General features: G+C 38.3%; 1 protein-coding gene across 5 annotated transcripts in view; it reads left to right on the forward strand.

Moving 5' to 3' along the window:
* Positions 1-2,914: 2,914 nt before the first annotated feature.
* Positions 2,915-19,999, forward strand: part of PTBP2 (polypyrimidine tract binding protein 2) — a 48,230-nt gene continuing 31,145 nt past the window's right edge. For 3 of the 5 annotated variants that reach the window (XM_066325248.1, XM_066325249.1, XM_066325250.1), the window contains exons 1-3: positions 2,915-3,062; positions 4,618-4,648; positions 16,830-16,905. In XM_066325248.1, the coding sequence (XP_066181345.1) occupies positions 3,055-3,062; positions 4,618-4,648; positions 16,830-16,905 (115 nt within the window). In that variant the 5' untranslated portion in view covers positions 2,915-3,054. The remainder of the gene's footprint in view (positions 3,063-4,617; positions 4,649-16,829; positions 16,906-19,999) is intronic. The other 2 variants (XM_066325252.1, XM_066325251.1) reach the window with 2 other exon arrangements.

Here is a 19,999-nt window from a genome sequence, read left to right on the forward strand (position 1 = left end):
AGATAGAATAATGTGGTTTAATATAACAAAGACTGGTAAACCAAATGATCAACCTTTCCCATAATATCCTGAGGATCTGTTGTTCTAAAGCAACACCATTTAATGACACTACCATTAACAATTCGGGGAAACTGAAGGACGAGGCTGTTTGGCGATAAGGACAAATGAAGAGTTGTTACTGTGTAAGTGCCTCTAATAGCAAGAAGCATCATGTTCTTTGAAAGTCACTGAGTTTTTGCATAGTCTAATTGAAACAATATGATAACGTTTTCTTAAAAAAAGGAATTTGTTGAAATTCTCTGCCCAAAGCTCTTGAGAGAAACTAAGCTGACACAAGATTAACAGGTACATTCTTTGATATATCAATAAATTGTTAATTATTAGTTATTAATACTAGATTATTAAAAGATATTAAACAAAGGACAATAAAAATGCTCTATTTTGTTACAGTACAGGGAGGTCATTGGTAGTGTACCACAGGGACCTGTGTTGTTCAGCATATTCTTAAATGATCTGGAAAAAAGAGTGATTATCGAGGCAACCAAGTTTGCTGATGATGCTGAATTATTCATGGTAATAAAAACAAAAGCTGACCGTGAAGAATTGTGGAAAGCTCTCATGATACTGTGTGACTGAATGATAAAATGGAAAGTTAAATTCTGTGCTGAAAAATGGAAGTAATATGTGAGAGAGAAAACAAGCCAAAATATACATGCAAAATCCTGGAATCTAAATAAATGGCTTTCACACAGCAAAGAGTGCTTGATTTGTGGGGGTTTCTTTGAAAACACCAGCTCATGGCTCAGTAGGATTCAAATATGCAAATAAGATTGGTATTATAAGAAAGAAAAATAATATAAAACCAGAAAGCATTTATTATGCACCTATATCAAGCCATTGAGTGTGTAACTTGAATAATGAGAACCATTATGGTCCTCTAGAATAAGATTATGAAAGGTATAAAAAAACCCAAAACAAATAATTGAAAACAGGAAATGACTTCTAATAGAGGAAACATGAAATTTACTGGAACTCCTGAAAGAAAACTGAAGACAGTATGATGAAGGTATATGTATTCAAGAACAGCAAGTATAAGCACACAGGAAAAATTACCCATCTACTTTAAAAAAAAAAAAAAAAAAAAGAACTAGTGGACATCAAAGCAAATTACCAGGCAATGGGCTTGACACAACCAAAAGAAAATATTTTTCAGACGTTGATTTCCTAAATCGCAAGACTTGTTGTCCTAGAATGCTGTGGATGTCAGAAAGTGCTCAGGCAAATTCTGGGACAAGCTGTTCTCTGAGAGTGTGGATGCTGTTTTATCCCCAGCAACTCCAGAGACTCAGTCTGGGACAATGTACAGCAGCAAATATCTTTGTGTGCTTTCTAATTCCTACAGTCTTCCACGAAGCACACATTATTAACTACTCATCCTGCTACTGAACTACACAGATGGTTATTTATTACCTGTTCTTGAAATAAAACATAAACAACCAATCAAAGCGAAACATCTAAGTGTACCAATGATCAAAGGAAATTATTTAGGAAAGCAAAATATTGCTGCAGCAGTAAGATTACTGTGATTTTAAGAGCATGGAACTTTTAAACTGCTGATAATAGTATCTGCACTTAAATTTGAGTTAGAATAAAATGGATAGAGTACACAAGCCTGTATGCTTTGTAATGTAACAACTGAATATGGAGGGCTTTGCTCGAGGCATTTTACTTAATTGTTGTCTCTTACTGGACATTTCAGCTGAAACATCTGATGCCTTCTGAAACATCTGATGCAGGACTTCAGCAGAAAGATGACAATTCCTAAGGACAAGAGGGTGTTTCTTGGCAACAATTTTTTTCTGACTTTCTTAAACACGAGAAGGACAAGGCAGAAACACACTCTAGCAACAGAGACAACAGATGACCGGATAAACAAATGATGCTTTCACAATGTTCCAAATATGGCAGACATTTCACACGGCATTCAGAAGTGCACAAAAATGATCTAAATAGTATAAAAAGGCAAAGCCACATGAACAGGAAAGTGCAGTATCACACTGCATGAACAACTGAACAAGAGGGTGCCATGGCATTTTATTAGAAATGCACCGAATGCTCATAACTTTTTTTATCCCTTCTAAAGTTAAATGCTCCAAGTAAAATCCTGATTATCACTTCTGTTGATGCTTTGTGGGGGACCAGAGTTTTGCTGTATAAAGTCACATCCGTTATTTCGACCGGATTTGCAGACTCAGTTCCAGGATCTTTTCTGCTACACTCAACGGGTACTTACTTCTCAGCCTTTTTTATGGAAGAGCTTCTAACTCAAAAGATAAATTGAATGAGTATTAGCCAGTTCCTTTGCATGCTTCCCTTTAATTACTTTCATGTAGTGTTAGTGATCAGTTATTTAGTCAACAGGTTGTTTTCTGGGAAGTGACTGCGCAGCCGAGGGCAGAGCGATGGGGACAAGGCTCCTCGCCGGGGCCGCCGGGGTGCCCGGCTCCCTCGGAACGTTTTCCCTGAGAAGGGCCGGGCTCCGGGACCAAGTGCGGAAACTCCGTCCCTTCAACAAGTGGGCTCCGGGGGCTGAGAGGGGCGGCAGGGAATGCTCACGGGCTGAGGAGCCCCCGCCGCCCGCAGCTGCCTCCGCGCTGTGCTGTGGCCGTCCACGCCGCGCACCCCAGAAGCGGCGCCGGGGCAGGCAGGCAGGAGAAGCGTGGCAGACAGGAGGAGCGCGCTCGGGGCCGGGCGGGGCGGGGCGGGGCGGGAAACGCCGGGCGCCGCCGCCGCTCCCGCCCCCCGCCCCAGGCGGGGCCGACTCGCACCGCCTCAAGAGCCGGCTCGGGCCGGGCGCCTGAGGGCAAGAGCTTCACCGGTGCGCACGGCGCATGTGCGCTCGGCCGGCGCGTGCGCGGTAGCGGAGGGGGACGCGGAGCGGAGCCCGGCACTCGGCAACGCTCGGCGGTTTCCGTGCAGGCCAGGCCGCCATTTTCTCTCAGCCTCCCCGTGCGCGGCTCCTGTCCCGCTGCCCGCGCTCTGTCCTGCTCGGCGATGGACGGGTGAGTGGGCACCGGGGCGCTGGGAGCGAGCGCACTGCCGCGCTTTGTGCTGCCGGGCGGCGGTGGGACCTGTCCCGTTGCCGGGCGCTCCTTGGCTGTCGGCGGGTGTCTCCGAGGGTGTGGGGAGCGATGAGCTTCCCGCCGCGGGACAGCTGAAGTCCGCACCCAGGCTGGGAGCGGGGCAGGAGGGGGCTCAGTCTCTCCGTGACGCGGGCCCCTCTGTAGGGTCTCTCGTTCCAATCGCTGAGGGCCTTGGGCCGCCCCCTCCGTAATTGTAGTGCCCGAGACGCCACGTCTCGATGGAAAAATCTACCCCCCTCCTCGCCCTCCAGAGCCTCTCGCTCCCTCCATCGCCGCCTTTGGCATCCCTGCCCTGGCCGGGGGGTGAGGAGGGGCGCGCTGCAGGGCTCGGGTTTGTTTTGGAGCTGGCTGGAGGGGAGGAGCGATGCCAGCAGGAGCCAGATGTCGAGCTCTTTTGTTTTCAGAAACTGCCTAATAAGCCCTTCGGCTTCCACCCCTCCTCAGGTGGAGAGATGCCTTTGTATATGTAGTGGAGTGGCTGTAAAAACCAAAGAAGGCAAGGTTGGAAGGAGTCGGCCATGTGGGACAGTAAGGGCTGGGATGGGCAGGCACTAGACGCCAGGCCTGCGTTTTGTTGGACCTGGAAAATGGGGCTGCTCTCTGTAGCCTTTGTCCGTGTGAATACAACAGTTTTCAGCTTCCAAATCTCCTATTAGGCTGTTTACTCAGTTTCAAACAGAGAAGCCATCCCTTTGGTATGCTTTAAGCATATAATCTTTCAACTGTGAGAGTTCCAAAGGCTTTATATGGTTGTGATTATAATGGTAGGAGTTACAAATCCTGTCTGAGAACTACTGTCACTAATGAGTACTACACTGTGGAATGCTCTCCAATATTCTTTTGTGTGTGTGGCTGTGTGTTTGAGGACTAAAGTTTCTTTTACTATTGTGGTGTACACTGTGATTGATGATGTCACAGCCTCTAAGTAAAAGTTGGACCTTGACATACCTGTTAAAAGGTTTTTCATAGGTGTATCTCATTAAATTTCGTATAGATGTAGCTACCAATGTGTTGTGGGTTTTTTTTCCAAGCTAATTAAAAAAAGATAATATTGCTTACTGCTGTCCAAAGAGTAGGTCAGACAGAGGTTCAGCTATGTTGCTGAACTAGCTGTTAATGTAGGTGTGTGAGAAGTTTTGTACTTACTTTTAAATTACTCCGTTTCCACCCGGTAATCTTATATAGTCCAGAAACCTGAGTTTCCTAAATAAATTTCCTGGCAGTGCTGCATTGGAGTAATATTTCCTTGAAACTTTTTACTCTTTGAAAAGGCCTATAAGCTATGGGAGCTCAGTGGCTTTTTAGAAGTTTCTTTTGTATTTCAGACCTATATGTTCTTTGAACATAGTTTCTTGCTCAGGGAAGTTGTTGCCTGTTTGTTTCCTCATTATTTTGTTCTTGCAATACATTGAAAAGTTTGGTTTATGAGGATTAATGGGTTGACTTATGTTCTTGTTTTTTTCTTTTCTTACAGCATTGTAACTGATGTTGCAGTTGGCGTGAAGGTAGGATGTCCACTTAACGAATAAGGGGGTAGAGTGCTGGTACAAAATGAACTATTTTGAGCATGTTGGAAGATTTTAACTGGTCATTGTGAGCTGATATCTAGTCAGCCGTATATGCTTTATTAAACAAAAATCCCTAGAGGTAAATTGGAGCCTCTACACAAAAGACTTTTCGAGGCACTGAACTGTAAACAGTGGTTCTGGATTAATGCACTGGTGTCAGCTTCTTACTTTAAAACTTGATTTATCATACTTTTTTGAAACAACACTCCTGCATTGTTGCATGGGGCCTGTAAAAGTAATTCTTTCTTCTGTCCCTCCCCCTCCTTTTTTTAAAAGTTTCCACTGAAGTTAAAAAAGAAGTGACTGTAATAGGACAAAAAAATAGGAGCTAGAATTGGGAGCACAGAAGTGGGTGTTTGCTGTACTTTTTATTTCTCAAGTTCAGTTATGAGTTTATCATATTTTTATAACAAGAAAAAGGCTTCCAAATAGCTGTTAATTTACTGTTTATTTTGCATTTTTTATCCGAAGCTGTCACAGGAATTAGATCAGTACTCCGCAGTAGCAGAGTGAAAAATAATGGTAATGTAAAGGGATGTGGGACAAGAGAACTTGAATGCATGGGAGCGATTCTATTTCAGCTGTAGAAATTGAAGTTTTCTAGTGTGTACAGTCAACTCTTCACATTTGTTCAGGGACTTTGCAGCTTGTGCCGCAGACCTGCCTTTGGCCTGGAGCTGATTGATCAGTGTTAACTGCTTGCTAAGCCCAGCTTTGTCTAGCAAGGCCCAGTTGCTCAGATTCAGTATGGGTCCTGCTGGATTTGGACTAGTTCTGCTATAATACAGCAGCTGTTCTGTCAGATGTACCTGTATAATGTTTCTGGCTAAGTTTGCTTCTAGGAAGAGCTGTGAGGAGTCAGGTACATAGATTGTGCACCCATCCAGCTCCATATGTTCATGCAGTATTGGAGACAAGCTTAAAATTGTTCTCTGAATCGTGAGTAAAGTGTAGTTATTAAGGTGCTTCCGTGGGAGCTAATTACAATAGAAATACGAACTGACATGATTATTTCTCTGTTGCCTGGGAGGACAAAGTGTTAGCTCATTAAAACATAGCAATGTATTTAGTAGTTGGGAGGGATACCTGAGGACGTTCCAAGTCTTTCAGCAGCAAACTGTGCTCCATGTGCACAGCTTCAGGACAAAAATATAAAATTATAAATCACCCTTAGTAATTTTTCTTGTTTCTAGTGAAAAAGTAGTTTCACATTGACTGTGTATTACTTGGATCTTAAATTCTGACATTTCTCACTTCAGGAGAGGTAAATTGATTCAGGATCCCTTTCACTCTTCACTGTGAGCAACTTCAGTCCATGAGAATTTGAGTGTTAGGAGTTATGTCCTAAGTGGGTAATGCAGTTTTGGAGCCAAATTTTAAGATACTAGCCAGACAATGAAATGAAGATGCTTCAGATGATGTAATTGCTTTTTTCTGTTGATTGTAGAAGTTACATTATGGATATAAGAAACAAGGCAGGTGTATTTGGGGCAGTGATTAAAAAATAAAAGGAAAGGCTCAGAAGTATCAAAAAGTTGTGCTCTTTGCTTGTAAAAATGGACTTGCTGTCTGGTTTTTAAAAGAAAATAGTCTGTGCATGAAAGTAATACACATAGATAAGGATGATAATATTCTGAAAAAAACTGATAAATATGGTAGGAATAAACTAGATTGTATTATGGAGCTTCTTTAATTATCTGAAGGTACTGGTAAGAATGGAAAATAGGATTTCTGTTTAATTGAGGTATACAGTGTGTGTAGTGATGTAATGTCAGCATCACTTGTGTTTTGTGGAAGGGGTGAGACATTTGTCCTTATGGTGACTGTCCATTGCTCTTGATGGACTGGTGTTTTAAAGTTGAGGAATGCTTACCCTACCAAGTGTATGTAAACAGCTCAGTCATTTGGCCTTCCCTTGGAAGTTTTCTTTTTCATGGGGTGCCGTGGGAATGTGTAAGGAGTAAGTTTTGAATCCAAGGAGTTGTATTAGCAGGTTAATGCTCTTCCAACACTGCTTTTATTATGACTGAATAGTCATGGGATGTGGGCAGGGATTTACATGTGAGAAGTCACCTTATCCACGATTTTTTTTTTTTACTTGATGCTTTCTGAGATTTTTCACTTACAGTGTATATGTTTGTGATATATTCTGTTATCCTTGGGGGAATGGATGGTGACATGACTCTTCTGTTTGGAAAATTTGCTCTATTTTGTCATCATCAGTCATGTCAATGCAAATTTCATAGTTATATTAAGTGTTGTCTGGCTGGTTGTTCTCTTAAATAGAAAAGTGAACATGTATTTTTAAACCTATTCATAAAAGAGTAAGAGAAGTTAATTACCAGAGTTGGTATGGCCTTTCTATTAAAGGAGGGCTTTTTAGCTTTGAGGGACTGCATGTGGTCAAGGCAAGTATAAAGTAAAATGAGTGCCTCCTTATAATGCTTTATTAACAGTTTTATAACTGGGGTTATCTACAAATGAGGGTTAAATGTGAAACTGTTCCTGTTTATTTGTGTTATACACTTGATTTGATTTAAAACAATTTTGTTCATCTGGTGTTCAGTCTTCATTTGATTTACATGTTGAATCACCAGAAATTAACACCAGAAACCACTACAAAACATAAAACTTAAAATGGAAGTGGAAAAACTGATGAATACAACTTGAAAACTTGGTTTACAAAGAGTAAATGTGGGGATTTATAGAACTCAAAAGATGCAGTGAACTTCCTAGCTCAAATCTGAGGAGCAGTGTGCTTTAATTTCTGAAAGCATTAGAACATGTCACAACCCAGTCATCTTGTAAATACGAATGAAATCGGTCATACCTGATTTGGTCTGTAATGTCTTGTTTTGCTTACCTAGAGTTCATGGAGGCAGGGAAATGTCACTGCACACAGTTCACCCCTTACATTACATTTTACAAAATAATGCAAACAGGAATGAGCTTTAGCTCTCTATCTGATGCTGATTTGTGAACTTGTATTGTATATAAGTAGTTTGTGCAAAGTGTACCTGAATAAAGGAGAGTTAAGGATTCCAGTGATGGTAATATTTACATAGTTCATCAATATTTAAAAAAAAATTCAGTTCTTTGGAGAAATTCTATGCATTTTATAGATTTCTTTGTGCATAGTTTCAAAAAAATTATCATATTATATAAAATGTTTGTTTTTTCTTTTAAAAAAGTACATTGGAGTTGCTTTGTTTTTATTACATCAGGTCCTTAGTTACTCTCTGGTTATACAGTTTTGAGCGTCAGCGTCTAATAACTGTACTTTGAATTGCTCTCTTGTGTTCTCTTTACATTACAACACTTTAATCTTGATAACAGATTTTGCACTTGGTGTGACAGAGCCTTTTTCAGCCATTGGATATATGAAGTACGTGAGTAATTAAAAGAATCTTTGGAGGGATATAAAACATGGTATGAGGAATATATGTCACACAGGTGTAGGGAATAACTTAGGTGAACTTTGGGTGCATATTGAGGGTGATCTCTTCTGATGCGTTTCAGTGTGTGTCACTAATTGATGGTCTTTCTCCTGGATGGGATGAGTAGCTGTGCAGTAAATGAGGCTTGAACGATTGAGTGACTCATTTTGTGTATGTTCATTGTGTGTTTCACAGTGGCTGAGGTGTTCTTCTGACAGGAGAAAGGAACTAGTCATTTCTTCCTGGATGCATTATTTGGTACACAGCATTTGGGAAATTTTTGACCTTCTTGACGGTATTTTGGATACTTGCCAAAAACCACGCTTCAACTGCCAAGCATGGACAGCCCCAGTTATAGCTAAGAGGGAGAACTTGTTCCTGTAAACACAGTTTTGTAATGTTTAAAGATGTAGGGATGGCCTTCTTCCTCCCAAAGTCAGGGCTTTGGCCTTCGCAGTGCACTTAAGAGAAGATGGAATTGGTGGCGTGTATTTAGTTGGTTATGTTTGGGATGGGTAGAAGATGCTAAGAAACACTGTCCTAGTACTTTCTAAGTTCTCCAAACATGAAAGTGTCATCTAGCTCCCCTTCTGAAACTTAACAAGGAGGAATATAGTAGTGTGGGGGAGGGACTGAAACCTAAAACTGACAGAGAGGGAAGTGATGGAGAAGGGGGAGAGAGTCTGTAAGTACCCTTGAAGTGTTGTCCCCTTCAGTTTTTTGACAGACAAACTCTCAACCTTGTTTTGCTAGTAATAACAGAATTTTTTCATGGTGGAAACAAGTAGATACTGAAGAAGTGGTGTGACTTTTTTTTTTCCACTGTACACTGTATAATGAAAATAGGATTGAAAGTCATATTCTAGCAAGTTGTCAGAAGATAAATTTTTCCACTTGTAAAATTTAGTCTAAACTTATTCCACAAGACTGTTCCTTTCAGTTTTTTACTCTCACTTTTTTTGCCTTCACTGTTATAATTTTGGCTGCTTAAAAAGAAGGGAGTGGTAGTATAAAAATGATTTATTCATACAGACAAATGCTATGTGATAGCCTGTCGTATTTAAAATGTTGGAATTAGAGTTCTGGGCTAACCTTGCATGTCTAATATAATTGCTAGTAAATTAGACGAAGACACAGTGATAGGAGAAAAATGGGTTGTTTGTGAATTAGAGGTGTTTTAATCTTTCATTAGCTGTGATAATGTCTTTAGACAACCCTTGTATTCATTCAGTAATACTTAGTTGTGGTAGCAGCAGTAAACGGCAAAAAAGATGTGTGGAGCGTTTATAGTGGTTTATAGTGGTGAAGTAAGGCTGAAGTCTGACGGTGTTTGAAAGTTTAGAACTGGCATCTGGATTTGTCTTTCCAGCAGTGGTATGATGGGGAACATGTCCATAGCGACAAAAAATAACTTCTTAGAGTGAAAGATGCCTGTTAACAATAAAGATATCTGATAACAGTAACTGCAGTAAATTGACCCTGTTTTAAAAGGCTTTCGTATTTATTCTCAGAACAGTTGACTCCAGTTCTTTTTTTCTTTCTACTTTTGGGTTTTTTTGTAATGCTCATTCTGCCACTGTAACGTAAGTGAAAAAGTAAGGAAAGCTGAAAATGGAAGGAAAAGAAGCATGTTGAAACTTAGTTTGTTCTCTGTAGTAAGTATGCAGCAATGTAAGGAAGCTTTAGTATACCTGTTTGATAAGTTTTGGTATCTTTCACTGAGTTGAAATCACAGTTTCCATTTGTAACAGAACACTTAGGTTTTTTACTTAATTTAGAGGCTGAACAAAGAGAAATGCAATCACCTGCACTGTCTCTGAAAGATGTACTAATACCAGTATGGAAGTACCCTTCCCATTTCCTAGGGCTTCATACCATGTTTTCACAAGCAAATCAAGCTGCACTCCATTTTTCTCTTGCTGTAATACTTGTGCAACAGATGTTTAGGTAACCAATTCACAAACCTTTCGTGGGAACTTGACCGGGATAAAGCTAAGCTGTCACAACAGTGAGCTCCATCTTTTTACTCAGATTTGTACCAAAGCATGTGGTTGCATTAGTTGCTATACAGAATTAGGAGGACAGAGTAGGAACAAGTTGCTGGGGGCAGGGAGAAGGTAGGATTCTTGCTTTTGGTGATAGGTGATTTAAATGAGGTTGTGGTTTCACGGGCTGTTAATGGGACTGTGATGTTAGATTTAGGAGTTTGGGTATTTTTTACAGCTGCAAGTAAATGTAGCCATGTTTAACTTTTAATAAAATCAGGTTTTCTGTGAATGTGTAATATGAGTATTGAGTTATAGACAAAAGAGCATTAGCACTTTCAGTTTACTAGTGAAAAATAGCAGATAATTAAGTAGAAAATACCTTCCATGTGGATGACATTTTGAGGTGTAAAAACTGCTACTGAAGGACCAGATCTACATCCAGATGCCATGGTTGTCTGTCTGAAGACAAAGGATGCATCCAGGTGGTAGCTCCAGTGAGTTCTCATCTATTCTAATTTACTACCAGTAATGTTTGAGAGTAGTACTTTCTTTCCTGGTAAACGTTGAATCAAAAGTCTTAAATGCTGGGTTGAATTATTTTGTTGGTGTACTCCTCTTGGTTGTTTGAAGCATTGACTTGTATTAGAAGAGGTTCTTGCCTGCAGTCCTTCACTGCAATTGAGTTTGGAAGTTTGCAAATGAGGACGTGTGACACAGTGTAAGTTGAGGTTTAGTTCTTTACTCTTCGGCTTTTTGGTTTAATAGTCCATTTTGATCTTCTGGTGCCTTGAGAAATTTGTTTCTTTTCAACATTGTGTCTTGTAAACCTGGACATTTTTCAAGGAAATTGAGTTTTGTCTCCTGTCAACCTTAGACTTTTCAAATTCCCTTGATTGCTCTTTCAATTTCTACAAAATTTGTGTTCTTATTAATGCTTTATTAATTTTCTCCTAGCTCTTTTCTTATTGAAAAATTGAGCATGTTGAAATGACATAGTTGTTAGGCAGTGTAAACAATATATGCTTGGCCAAGGAGAATATGAAAATAATTGAAGTAGGGTAAAAAAGAACATGCAGAGAGAGTAAGTATGTAAAGGTAGTCATATTGTATACAGTTAATACTGAATGAAAAGCAAGTGATGTTATAAGTGAGTTATTAAGCCCCCATGGAGTTCACGACCATAACTGATTTGATGCTAGTATAGTTACATGGTGTATTCTTTAAAACGATTCAAGTAGGTGTACTCCATGCATGTAAGGGTCTGGTGAAGTATATAGCAATCTTACAGTTAAATTGTATGCTTTGTGAAATACTTATTAACCTGCATGGAGTTTCTTTTGAATATACAGACTTGGCTTGTCCTCTGCTGAATGGACCTTCTGTGATCCTGTACATATGAGAGGTGTAACAAATTTCTTAGGGTAGTTTGGATTGTGTTCTGACAGTTGTGAGTGGAATCAGAGCATAGGGCAGATCAAGTGTTTTTTCTTCATGAAAGATTATGTGAGGGTATATTCATGCAGTGTTTCATATAAAACTCTGTCATGTTAAAAATGAAGCATCCTAATCTATCCTATGTAAACTGAACAAAGTTTATAAATTGTTGTGTGTGGGGTTTTGAAGCGTGTTGTTCTGTTGTTTCAAACAGCCACTCCCCAAAGTTGGTATTGAAGCAGTGTGTTTACAATGTGTAACTGTTAGAGGAGAATATTTTAATGTCTGGGGTGAAACTGTCATGTGCTTATTCCTCTCCCATACCATCAGGTTTCTGATTATTTCCTTTAAATTGTTCCCAGATGTTATTAGAAATAAAATGTTTTACAATGCTGTTGGATTTCCTTAAATCACGAGATCTGTCTCCTGCCTTGTCATACCCCTTGGGAAATTCATGCCTGTAGGCTGAGAATAACTGTGGTAAATGTGCAGTGCTGCTGAAGTTCTCTTACTTATCTTTCCTTTGAGGGAAAGGGAGAAGAGAGGGGAATGGGAAAGGGCAGAAGCATCCTGGTTTTGAGACAGGTTTGTAATATCAGCAAACATAAATACCACAAATGAGTGTTTGTAAAAAATGTTTTTTTCAATATCTTTGAGTGTTGTCTTTGTATTTTGTAGAGGCAGTTTAAGAAATTTTATAGATAATACTGTTGACTTTTTTAAAAAAGTTAACTGTTTCTACCAGTATAAGATCTCTCTAATACATGGTTAGGTTCAGCCATAACTTCTGATCAGATTCTCCATAGCACTGAATTATTGGGAAAAAAGCCGATATGTCTCTGATGTGAACAGTTGTCAAAAAGTATTTTGATGCATAAAAGACTAAACTGTTGGATGTAATAAAATCTGGGAAATGTACAAAGTGTTTAAAGCCTGATCTGGAATGTGAGGAAAATAGTTGGCAAAGACTTCTAAGTAGTATATTTTTGATTAGACTTGAAGCATAGTAAGTAATGTATACATTACATAGTATGCAATGACTTCCTAAAATTACAAAGCTACATAATATAACCTGTGGTATCATGTAGCTTTGTAGTAGTCTTTTATGGGGGGAAAAATCTGAAATTCTGCTATCTAAGTCTAACTTGCATAATGAGGGATTCTGAGTTAGCTAAAACTTAAAGCAAGGAACCTAAGACATTAATTTGCTGAGCTACAGGCTTCTTTCTTTTGTTTAATTGATTTTGTGAGTTGTAGAAGTGACAAGTTTATATATATGTTGTAGAAATATATGAAATAAGCATTTACTTAAGGAAATTAGCTAAAATATCAAATAGGTGTCTTTGCAGTATGTAAAATAATTTTTGTATACATAACTTTGAATTTTCACTTAAACATGGACTTGGTGTATTTTTTATATTTTTTGAAAGTGGTCTTACATGTGAGTTTTACATAAATCCATTGATTGTAGCCATGCATTAAACATGCTGTTTTCCCACCATGCATGGAAATGCTGTCATGGGGTCATGGGGCTGATAACGTGAGCTTCAGTGAAAGGGCAGTATTGACTCTGTGGCAAATTCAGGGTTCACTCACTGCACTATGTTAGCTTGGCAATTCCCTTGTTTGTTTTGTATACTCCTATTTTGGTAGGTTTATTAGATTAATCTCCTTGACATTAGTAGGAGTAGAAATATGGCATCGAGAACTTGTGCTGTTGAGAACTAGATGTCAAAAGATGGCCTATTAATAGTCTATTATACTATTAATTAGTATAGTATATTAGTAAAGTATAATATACTATTAATATATAATAGTATCCATTAATAGCAGTTTGTACTTATTTTGTTCTTAATAATCTCTTTGCCTTGTGCTAAAATGGGTATTCAATTTGTCTCTACCGTGTTTCTATTACAGTAGTTTTCCTTTGCACTATGTTAAAATATAGTAATTGTGGTATTTTATTTGTTTGTTATTTTAACTTAGATGTGAACATTTTTGCTATCTCTGTATTTGTGATCTTCAGTATTGTTATACAATCTCAAACTTGCTTTGATTCTTTAGAGCAGAGGTTTGCACAGACAGGGAAAAGAGTTAAGTGAACGTTGCTCTTAGTTCTTCCTTCCTTGAGTCTGATTCGTCTGATTCTCTGTGCTCTTCCAAGATCTGAGTTTGGCTTCCTTAGCTCTGAAACATTCAGTACAATTACCTAGTTTAGTTTAAAGGTTTGTACCATTTGACTAGAAAAACTAATTAAATAGTTCAAGCTGCTTGGAAAATTGGTTATGATCCTGAAATTCCTGACCATGTGTGACATAGCAGAGGGATGAAAAGCTTTGCTCATGGAGCATGGTGTCAGTCCTTTTTGGCTTAGCACCCTCTAAAAGAAGATGCGCATAAAACCAAAACCAGGCACCCCAAATTACAAATAAAGTAAAGCCTTATCTCTGCTGAATAAATGTAAGTAAAATAAGTTTTAATGTCTTTGTAATTCGGGAGGAATTGTGTTACACAGTAGTGCCAGTCTAAGAGTACACATTGGCTTACTTGAGATGCTTATATGTGATTGCTTTACTAGACAGCCAAGATCTTCAGATAACTCTTTTGAAGTAAATCACAATAACCAGGCAGGTACTGCTTTTGATTTTGTAATTTAACCACTCTGTGTCCAAGTCCATCATGTCTTTTGTGGCAAAGCTGGTTTTAAAGTTACATATGGAATTGTAGTACAGAAGGGTCTAGGCTCCTTAAGAACCCATTAGGAAAAACAACCATGTACATCTAATAAGATCATTACTCACACGGTAAGAGATCTTTGTCTTTGATCAAAAGCTTGGGAAATATGTACAGGAGTGAATTAGTAGAGGTTTGCTATACATTTGGGATTTCATGGGGCAGCTGGAAGAACATTCCATGTATGAACCTGTACATTTGCCAATTAGACTTTTGAACACTAATTTAATGCAGATAAGTCAAGTATAGACTTTATGATGCCGGCCAGTGCAAGAAATTCGCATTTAATTGTTCTTCTGAAGCAAAAATGTTAAAACTTTCAAGTGTAATGCCAAAATCTTGTGACTGACTTAGGAAAGTATTCATGAAATGTAAAATGATACATTTGTAAATGAAGAGAGAAATGTTCATGAAACACAAATGCAGGAACTGAATATCCACTCTGAGTAATTTGTGCTGCTTTTGGATTTTTCTGCTGTGGATTAAGAAATTAACAGCTTTTTTGAAAGCCTGATTGACTGGAAACCAGAAGTTTATATAATCATTTTTGCGTTCTTTCATTCAGCAGTTGCTGTTATAAGTAACTTTCTGAAGCTGAAGGCAAGTAAAATTTGAGATATTTCAGAATTGTAAAGTTCCTACAGGTTTTGGGAAGAGCATTCATTTGATACTGGGGTTGCTTCAGCTGTTTTATGTAGTAATTGGTGTACCCTTGCAAATTAATGCCTGTCAGGGGGGCAGAAAATGCTGCTGAATGATCTTAATCAGCTGAACTAAGAACAGATTTAGTGTCTGCTGCTACTTCTCCGTATTCAGCTGAGCTGGCCAGGCTGCAGACAAAGACTGTCTAGATGGGTACGGCGAGCAGAAAAAACTTCACTTACCACGGAGTAACCTAATGTTTCTAGTAATTGTCAACTTTGCAGCATTCTACCCTTGTCAATATTACCTTAGAAAATTCAGAACATGAAAAAGAAACAGTGTTTATGTTTCAACTTACACCGAGTACCTGCGTATTACATCAGTAGTAGAAAGCCATATAGTTAGATAATGGAGTTTTTATAACTTAGGTTATAAACATAACAACTATGTTGTTTCTCAGTTCTCTCTAGCTAAGTTTTTCTTAGTTATATCTGATTAGAAATGCGTCCTTACGTTGTAAAGGATAAGACGTGGTCCTTCTCATAGTTCTACCTGATCTTGGTGTTAGGCATGATACAATCTTAAGGGAACTCTTGCTGATTTGATAGGCACAGATATGTTGCTTGCTGTGTACCCTTACAAGCTTAGAGCATTCAATAAACTGTATAGCGATTCTTCAGAACTGATGTTGAAAACCAAGTAAACTTTAATGGCTCTATGTGTGCCATATATAAACTTTATATAAACATATATAAATTTTAGCATGCTGTTCTCTGTGTGGACACAGATACGGTGCAGTATGAGAGAAAGGTAAAAGGGTTTGATTTTTATATGTCGTTCAACTGTGCTGTCTGTGAAGGTAATAGTCTCAGATTAATTTATTATGAAGTACTGAAGTGCCCTGTAAAACATATTCATTAACTATTCTTGATTCTCTTGTAGTGTCCACAACAGAATTAAACCCATTTATTTTAATAAGGATGAGTAGAAACTGTTTTTTTTCCCCTCATTACCATTTTAGCAGTGACCTGGATTAGTCTTAAGGGTGCTGCAGAAATACTTCTGAAGTGGGAAAGAACCTATAAGAAATTAAAGCTAATATTCAAAGAATGGTTTAAATACTTTGTTTATAGAAAGCGCACATAAAGATTTTGTAGGCTTTATGAGAGATGAAATCTTGAGGGTGAAGAGGGTTGGATAAAAGAAAAAAAGAAACAACAAGGTGTGAAAAGAAGTGACTCTTCAGCTGCGTCAAATGCCCATCTTACAAACAATTTGTGGAAAGTGTTATCTTGTATGGTTTCAATATAAACCCTCCTTTTTGCAGCCCACTTTTAAGTCATTCACTAATTGACATTTGTTGTGTTTTGAGAACTACAATGAAGATGTAATTCCTTGCCCTAAATTGTGTTTTGCAGAACAGATGACTGTCCCCAAAATGAAAACTGATTTCATTTCCTGTGATCAATAAATCTTTTTTTTTTTAAATAGGGGTGTTAAAATTCAGCTAAACTCCATATTTCTATTTGTGTAGATTTCCCTTGTAGTTTCAGCTAGATATAATAGTTTAATATATATGTGTATAAAAATATTAAAACTTAATTTAAATGTTATTGGAGTAGAATAAATATATTTAATTATATTTTAATTTGAAATGCTGGACAAAATTATTGTCCAGGAGTTCTCATTGTGTCCAGAGATGGCTTCATTTCAGTGGTGGGTTAAACAACTGTGCTTAAGCTGCTCTCATTTCCGAATGCCTTGTAAATATTCCGCTTTACTTAGATTTCAAATTGTTGCACTTATCTGAAAAGAGGAAGTATCATCTTTAAAAATCACAAAATAGAGGAAAAAAAAAATCTCTTACTGTCTCTTTCTTTTTAGAGAGGATCTGACGAACTTCTTTCAGGCAGTGTACTCAGTAGCCCGAACTCTAACATGAGCAGCATGGTAGTTACTGGTAAGTGATGCCCTTTCAAAGGAGAAATCTATAATTTATACTTGGACTCATTTCCTGTTTACATGGGGAGAAAACCGGAACAAGAATCCATTGTGATATAGAGGGATAAACGATTGGCTTGTATTAGAATGTAGTGACTTTGTGTTTCCTACAAACCTTGGATATGTGAGGAGAATAATCCCACAAAACAGGCAACTTTTAGATGTCTGCACACTAAATTGTGGGTGGGTGATGGGGATGAAGAATTACAGTTGTCTTGTACAGCTGCTTTTAAAGTAAGGAATCTCAACCTCTAGGCAAAGGTAAACAGCCCAACTCCTGTGTGACATCAACTTCTTTACACGTGGACATCTACAAGTCGGCAATTACATGGAAGACCACTGTGCCAATTTCATAATACGGTGTGGATTCAGGAAGAAAGAGTTCTGGGTCACTGCTAAAGCAGGAAGCTTCACTTTGCTTCTTCAGTTTGAGATTGCAGTGGTAGAATCTCAAAATATCAGTGCAAAGTGTCTGTGGCTGTTCTTGAATCACTTTTCAGGTGATGCTAAATAGAAAGATTTTCTTGTTAATTGGCACACACCAAAATGACTTCCATTGCAGTTGAAGCTTCTGTATGTTGAATGTGCATTGGGTTCTCTTGTAAGGCTCATTTCAGAGGTCTTGCTTATTCTCTTTTTTCTTTTCTAGCATATAATTAATTTTAGTGGGTTTTTTCTTTGTTTTTTTTTCTTTTGCCTTAGAGATGTGGAGGAGTTGATTCATGGCATCAGAGGGTTGCTGCACTTCCCAGTCAGTTGTCTGGTTCACTGTTCTGCTGTGCCAGATTTTCTGTATTCATGGGGTCAACAGTACAATCACTGATATTAATAGTAGACTCTTTCAATTTTAATTTAGTAGTAAGAAGTTGGGATTCAGGGTGCAATTTCATGTTACAATGAGGATGCTGTGGTGGCGGCTCTTGCCAGAATGGATAGCTCTGTGCTTTCTCATCCTGCATCTTTAGCATGAGCAGAAGAAGCTCCAAATCCACATGTTTCTGCTACAGTGTCTTCTACGCTGTCCTCTGTTAGAGAGCTCATTCACTTGCAGAGTAAGTTAATGCAGCATTAAGCTGTTCTAACAAAATTAGTTTATCCTTGAGCAACTTACTGATCATTCATGTGATTGATTGCACAGTTGCAGACACAGTGCAGTGTTGAGTGGAGGAGTGTGGCAGCAGAAGAAAACCACTTTCACTGGCAGTTCTGTAACAAAGGTGAAGAGGTGGTCATACCTTGGAATAAGTCAGAAGTGCAGTGTATTGCATTCATAGCCATTCTGGAACCCCAGAACATTAGTTTCCCTTCCCTGTTTTTCTTACTTCCCTCTGGTTCTGAAAGAGGTCCATCTTGTTTTCATTTTCTTGGTGTCCTCTTCAGTCCTGGATATTAATAAGTGCTTCATCAGTTTGATTTACTTAAACAAGAAACTATTATGGAAAGGAGTTGTGTGCATGAGGGTTTGGGTATGGGCAGTGAACATTAAGACAGGACCAAGTCCTAAATGTTACCAAATTTTCCATGTATTTTTGGAAGATATATGTATAAAACTTTAGTTCCAGGATAATAAGTGCAAGTTAATTTACCAAGGAAAAAAATTGAAATAAGAATTATAATTTTGAGCTTTCAGAAGAAGAAATGCAAAAGCTTGTCTAAGCAGCCCTTACGTAGAAGTTCTTCCTGAAAAATTCTGAAAATGGAAAAGTGTGTTTTGATCTCAGTAGGCTGATGTATGGGATGGAAGTTTGATGTATTTAACAGAGGTGTTGCTTCCCATTTTGTTTTTGTTTTCACCCTCTGTAAGCTGGTTTGGGTTTTACTCTTGGGAGTTTCTTCGTTGTGTGTGGGAGGTGTTTTGGTGTGGATAGGGGTTTTCTGTTTGGGTTTTTTGGCATCCATAATCATAAATGACTACTCAAGAAATTATCTCAATTAGCAGCACTTGTCAAAGTAGTGGTCTGGCTCTTGTAGTGTCAGATGCCTGTTATTAGAAGTTTCACATAAATTCTGTTAATATGTAAAGAAGTTTGGTGGAAAAATAATCCTAAACAAACAAACAAAACCCCACAATCTCAATGCAGTGCTGTAATTCAAGTCATTCTTTATAGAAGCGAGTGAAAAGGGGGCTAGTTTGTTTGGGTATTCTATTTTTTAAAATATTTTCTTGGTATTGTATTCAAATTTCATTCTACCTGCCTTTTTTAAGTAGCACAAAACCCCCCTACTGAGTAGAATAAATCCACTGTTCAGCTTCTGAATATATCCTTCCACAGCTGTTTTGTTTACTGTGGACCAGGAAGTACTTTTTCCAGGCTTGCACAGTTTAAAAGTTCAGATTGTAAACTCAGATGTAGTTACATGTGAAATGGAAACCTGTGTGTTAATTTTTCTGTAACCATATCCTGAAGCTAAATGAGTTCAAGTATTCTTTGTCTGAATTGATATTCTTCTTTTGCTTCAGTTCTGCTATTACTTTTTCTCTTTAGAAGAGTTTAAAACCTTAGTAAATTAAACAATTTTTTTTTTGCTGTAGCCAAGATATAGTAGTGATCAGTCTTTCCCAATTTTCCTAGGGCTTCAGGGAATCTGTGATAATTTATTAAGTCCCTTGTAAATGACATGTTGTACATATCTGCTCATATAAAACTAATACTTGTTCTTGCCCTTTCATTCTTACATTGAGAAGTGTCATGATATTATGAGACTTGGCCATTGTTTTCTGGGGAATGTAGAAACCTATTCTGTTTGACTGTGATATTTCCAATATCTGATGCTGTGATATTTTTCCAAGTAGATAGCTAGGAGAACAGAAGAAAGAGATGGGGTTTGTCTTTGTAATCCTCTGAGCGTTTCATTGGTGAAAGTGTACACAGCCAGAAAACCAGTTGTCAATAGCAGTGCCTTAGCAGGCCTAAACTTTGAACAAAATCTTGTCAATCACAGCCTCATTTCTTTCTCTGCTGTAGAAACATTAACCTAAACCAAAATGCCTAAGTTGTGAAAAAAACTACCTTTCCTTGGAAGGGAGGAGTTTTGGTGGAACTGAGGGCTGT

This window comes from Sylvia atricapilla, chromosome 9, assembly GCF_009819655.1.
Source record: "Sylvia atricapilla isolate bSylAtr1 chromosome 9, bSylAtr1.pri, whole genome shotgun sequence".
Classification (NCBI taxonomy): Eukaryota; Metazoa; Chordata; class Aves; order Passeriformes; family Sylviidae; genus Sylvia; species Sylvia atricapilla.